This window comes from Tachypleus tridentatus, chromosome 13 (assembly GCF_004210375.1).
Source record: "Tachypleus tridentatus isolate NWPU-2018 chromosome 13, ASM421037v1, whole genome shotgun sequence".
In the NCBI taxonomy this organism is placed as follows: Eukaryota; Metazoa; Arthropoda; class Merostomata; order Xiphosura; family Limulidae; genus Tachypleus; species Tachypleus tridentatus.
In genome coordinates this window covers 269,623,292-269,629,403 of record NC_134837.1, presented here as the reverse complement: position 1 = coordinate 269,629,403, position 6,112 = coordinate 269,623,292, and the positions used below count along the sequence as shown (strand labels likewise).

The following is a 6,112-nucleotide window of genomic DNA, read 5'->3' as shown; positions in this document are numbered from 1 at the left end:
GCTTGATCTTAACCTGGGTGGGGGTGGGTAAGTCAACAACACTACCCACTCAGCCAAGAACACAACAACTGTGCTTGATATTAACCTGGGGGTAGAGTGGGGAAGTCAACAACACTACTCCACTCAGCCAAGAACACAACAACTGTGCTTGATCTTAACCTGGAGGTAGAGTGGGTAAAGTCAACAACACTACTCCACTCAGCCAAGAACACAACAACTGTGCTTGATATTAACCTGGAGGTAGAGTGGGTAGAGTCAACAACACTACTCCACTCAGCCAAGAACACAACAACTGTGCTTGATATCTTAACCTGGAGGTAGAGTGGGTGTCAACAACACTACTCCACTCAGCCAAGAACACAACTGTGCTTGATCTTAACCTGAGGTAGAGTGGGTCAGCCAAGAACACAACAAGTCAGAGGTCAACACTACTCCACTCAGCCAAGAACACAACAACTGTGCTTGATATTAACCTGGAGGTAGAGTGGGTAAGTCAACAACACTACTCCTCAGCCAAGAACACAACAACTGTGCTTGATATTAACCTGGAGGTAGAGTGGGTAAGTCAACAACACTACTCCACTCAGCCAAGAACACAACAACTGTGCTTGATATTAACCTGGAGGTAGAGTGGGTCAACAACACTACTCCCACTCAGCCAAGAACACAACAACTGTGCAGCGATATTAACCGGGTGGGTGGGTGGGAGTCAACAACACTCCACTCAGCCAAGAACACAACAACTGTGCTTGATATTAACCTGGAGGTGGGGAGTGGGTAAGTCAACAACACTACTCCTCTCAGCCAAGAACACAACAACTGTGCTTGATATTAACCTGGAGGTGGAGTGGGTAAGTCAACAACACTACTCCACTCAGCCAAGAACACAACAACTGTGCTTGAGGTGGAGTGGGTTAACCTCAGCCAAGAACACATAACTGTGCTTGACCTGGAGAGTGGGGTAAGTGAAGTCAACACTACTCCTCCTCAGCCAAGAACACAACAACTGTGCTTGATCTTAACCTGGGTGGAGTGGGTAAGTCAACAACACTCTCCTCAGCCGAGAACAAAGCTGTGCTTGATCTTAACCTGGGTGGGGGTGGGTGAGTCAACAACACTACTCACTCAGCCAAGAACACAGCTGTTAGCGATCTTAACCTGGGTAGGTGTGGGATCAACAACACTACTCCACTCAGCCAGAACACAACAACTGTGCAGTCTTAACCTGGTAAGTGGGTAGAGTCAACAGCACTACTCCCACTCAGCCAGAACACAACAACTGTGCTTGCTTATGCCTGGAGGTGGGGTGGGTAAGTCAACAACACTACCACTCAGCCAAGAACACAACAACTGTGCTTGATATTAACCTGGAGGTGGTGGGTGAAGTCAACACTACTCCTCAGCCAAGAACACAACTGTGGTTGATGTGCTGGAGGTGAGGTGGGTAAGTCAACAACACTACTCCTCAGCCAAGAACACAAAACTGTGCTTGATCTTAACTGGAGGGTGGAGTGGGTAAGTCAACAACACTACTCCACTCAGCCAAGAACACAACAACTGTGCTTGATATTAACCTGGAGGTGGAGTGGGTCAGTCAACAGCACTCCACTCAGCCAAGAACACAACAACTGTGCTTGATCTTAACCTGGAGGTAGAGTGGGTAGGTCAACAACACTACCCACTCAGCCAAGAACACAACAACTGTGCTTGATATTAACCTGGAGGTAGAGTGGGTAAGTCAACTAACACTCACTCAAGAACACAACACTGTGCTTGAGCCAAGGTAGAGTGGGAGTCACAACAACTACTCCACTCAGCCAAGAACACAACCTGGCTTGATATTAACCTGTGGGTGAGTCAACAACACTACTCCACTCAGCCAAGAACACAACAACTGTGCTTGATCTTAACCTGGAGGTAGAGTGGGTAAGTCAACAACACTACTCCACTCAGCCAAGAACACAACAACTGTGCTTGATATTAACCTGTAGGGTAGAGTGGGTAAGTCAACAACACTACTCCACTCAGCCAGAACACAACAACTGTGCTTGATGATTAACCTGGCGGTGGGGTGGGTGAAGTCAACAACACTACTCCACTCAGCCAAGAACACAACAACTGTGCTTGATAACCTGGGTGGGAGTGGGTGAGTAAACAACTACTCCTCCTCAGCCAAGACACAACAACAGTGCTTGATCTTAACCTGGGTGGTAGAGTGGGTGAAGTCAACAAGCACTACTCCCACTCAGCCAAGAACACAACAACTGTGCTTTGAGGTGGGTGGAACAACACTTAACCAAGAACACAACAACTGTGCTTGATCTTAAGAGGGGTGAGTAAGTCAACAACACTACTCCACTCAGCCAAGAACACAACAACTGTGCTTGATCTTAACCTGGAGGTAGGGGTGGGTGAGTCAACAACACTACTCCACTCAGCCAAGAACACAACAACTGTGCTTTTTGAGTCTTAACCTACCCACTCTCAGCCAAGAACACTACTCCTCAAGAACAACAACTGTGCTTGATGATCTTATGGAGTGCAGGAGTGGGGTAAGTCAACACTACTCCTCAGCCAAGAACACACAACTGTGCTTGATCTTAACCTAGGTGGGAGGTGGGTAAGTCAACAACAACACTCCCTCAGCCAAGAACACAACAACTGTGCTTGATCTTAACCTGGGGTGGGTGGGTAAGAGTCAACAACACTACTCCAGCTCAGCCAAGAAACAACAAGCTGTGCATTGATGCTTGTGAGGCTCAGGATACATCAACAACTTGACTCCTCAGCCAGAACTGTGGGGTGGGTGGGTGGAGTCTGTGAAAGTTTGCCAGAAACTCAGTGTGGATCTCAGGATCAAGGTCAGAACAATAATGTGGAACCTGGGGAAGTGGGTAGGTCAACACTGCACTTCCTCCACTCAGCCAAGAACAGAGCTGCTGACCTTAACTGGTGGGGGGTGGGTAAGTCAACAACACTACTCACTCAGCCAGAACACAACAACTCTGGCAGTATTAACCTAGGTGAGGTGGGTGAGTCAACACTACTTCTCCACTCTGCCAAGAACACAACAGCTGTGGCATGGTCAGTCAACATGACTAGTTTGCTTGATGTTAACAGCAGGTGGGTGGGTGGGGTCCAACACCTCAATGAGCAACACTTGATGTTAACCTGGGTGGGAGTGGGTAAGTCAACTCCACTCAGCCAAGATCTTTCTTCCTGTGCGATCTGACCTGGAGGTGGGTGGGGTGTTAACAACACTACTCCACTCAGCCAAGAACACAACAACTGTGCTTGATATTAACCTGGGTAGGGTGGGTAAGAGTCAACAACACTACTCCTCACTCAAGAGCACAACAACTGTGCTTAGTAACCTAACCTGGAGGTAGAGTGGGTAAGTCAACAACACTACTCACTCAGCCAAGAACAACAACTGTGCATGTGGCACAAGGTGGAGTGGGTAGAGTCAACAACACTACTCCACTCAGCCAAGAACACAACAACTGTGCTTGATGTTAACCTGGGTGGGAGTGGGTAGGTCAACAACACTACTCACTCAGCCAAGAACACAACAACTGTGCTTGATCTTAACCTGGGTGGGGTGGGTAGGAGTGAGCAACACTACTCCTCCAGCCAAGAACACAACAACTGTGCTTGATGTGCTAACCTGGTGGGGTGGGTAAGTCAAAACACTACTCCCACTCAGCCAAGAACACACAACTTGCTGGCGTGTTAACCTGGAGGTGGAGTGGGTAGGTCAACAGCACTACTCCACTCAGCCAGAACACAACAGTGTGTGATCTTAACCTGGGTGGGGTGGGTAAGTCAACAACACTACTCCACTCAGCCAAGAACACAACAACTGTGCTTGATCTTAACCTGGAGGTGGGGTGGTGAAGTCAACAGCACTACTCCACTCAGCCAAGAACAACAACTGTGCTTGATATTAACCTGGAGGTAGAGTGGGTAAGAGTCAACAACACTACTCCACTCAGCCAAGAACACAACAACTGTGGTTGATATTAACAGTGGAGTAGAGTGGGTGAAGTCAACAACACTCCTCCACTCAGCCAAGAGAACTGTGCTTGTATTAACTGGAGGTGGCCTGGGTAGTGCCTACAACACTACTTCAGCCAAAGCACACTGTGGTTGATATTAACCTCTAGGTAGAGTGGGTAAGTCCCACAGCACTACTCCACTCAGCCAAGAACACAACAACTGTGCTTGATATTAACCTGGAGGTAAGAGTGGGTAAAGTCAACAACACTACTCCCACTCAGCCAAGAACACAACAACTGTGCTTGATCTTAACCTGGAGGTGGGGGTGGGTAAGTCAACAGCACTACTCCACTCAGCCAAGAACAACAACTGTGCTTGATATTAACCTGGAGGTGGGTGGGTGAACAACACCTCCCACTCAGCCAAGAACACAACAACTGTGCTTGACATTAACTTGGAATGAGGTGGGTAAGTCAACAAGCAACTCCACTCAGCCAAGAACACAACAACTGTGCTTGATTATCTCTGGGTAGAGTGGGTAAGTCAACAACACTACTCCACTCAGCCAAGAACACAACAACTGTGCTTGATCTTAACCTGGGTGGGGTGGGTGGGTCAACAACACTACCCTCAGCCAAAAGACACAACTTGGCTTGATCTTAACGGGTGGGGTGTGAAGTCAACAACACTACTCCACTCAGCCAAGAACACAAACTGTGCTTGATATTAACCTGGAGGTGGGGTGGGTAAGTCAACAACACTACTCCTCTCAGCCAAGAACACAACAAACTGTGCTTGATATTAACCTGGGTAGAGTGGGTAAGTCAACAACACTACTCCACTCAGCCAAGAACACAACAACTGTGCTTGATCTTAACCTGGAGGTGGGTAGGTGGGTGAGTCAACAACACTACTCCACTCAGCCAAGAACACAACAACTGTGCTTGATCTTAACCTGAGGTAAAAGTGGGTAAGTCAACTACTACTCACTCAGCCACGAACACAACAACTGTGTGGAGGTAGGGGTGGGTAAGTCAACAACACTACTCCACTCAGCCAAGAACACAACAACTGTGCTTGATCTTAACCTGGAGTGTAGGAGTGGGTAAGTCAACTCAAGAACACAAAACTGTGCTTGATCTTAACTCAACAGCACTACTCACTCAGCCAAGAACACAACAACTGTGCTTGATCTTAACCTGGGTGGGAGGGTGGGTGGAGTCAACACACTACTCCACTCAGCCAAGAACACAACAACTGTGCTTGATCTTAACCTGGAGGTGGAGTGGGTAAAGTGAACAACACTACTCCCAGCTCAGCCAAGAACACAACAACTGTGCTTGATCTTAACCTGGAGGTGAGGTGGGTAAGTCAACAACACTACTCCACTCCACAGCCAAGAACACAACAACTGTGCATGATCTTTAACCTGGGGGAGGTGGGTAGAGTCAACAACACTTCCTCCACTCAGCAAGAACACAACAACTGTGCTGGCAACCATGTAACCTGGAGGTGGGGTGGGTAAGTCAACAACACTACTCCACTCAGCCAAGAACAACATGGTCACAATGACTGTGCTTGATATTAACCTCAGGTGGGTGGGTGGGGAAGTCAACAATGAACTACTCCACTCAGCCAAGAACACAACAAACTTTCTGCCTGCAGCTATTAGACCTGGGTGGGGTGGGTGGAGTCAACAACACTTCTCCACTCAGCCAAGAACACAACAACTGTGCTTGATCTTAACCTGGGTGGGTGGGTAAGTCAACAACACTACTCCACTCAGCCAAGAACACAACAACTGTGCTTGATCTTTAACCTAGGGGTAGAGTGGAAAAGGAGTCAACAACACTACTCCCTCAGCCAAGAACACAACAACTGTGCTTGATCTTAACCTGGAGGTAAGTGGGTAAGTCAGCACTACTCCACTCAGCCAGGAACACAACTGTGCTTGATATTAACCTGGGTGGGGTGGGTGGAGTCAAGCACACTACTCCACTCAGCCAGAACACAGCAACTGTGGCCGGTTGATGTAACCTGGAGTGGGGTGGGTAAGTCAACAACACTACTCCCACTCAGCCAAGAACACAACAAGGCTGTGTTGATCTTAACC

At 48.2% G+C, this 6,112-nt stretch overlaps 1 protein-coding gene across 1 annotated transcript in view; it reads left to right on the top strand.

Moving 5' to 3' along the window:
• Positions 1 to 2,746: 2,746 nt before the first annotated feature.
• Positions 2,747 to 6,112, top strand: part of LOC143236559 (uncharacterized) — a 56,304-nt gene continuing 52,938 nt past the window's right edge. Inside the window, exon 1 of the mRNA XM_076474862.1 lies at positions 2,747 to 2,894. Coding sequence (XP_076330977.1) covers positions 2,747 to 2,894 — 148 coding nt within the window. The remainder of the gene's footprint in view (positions 2,895 to 6,112) is intronic.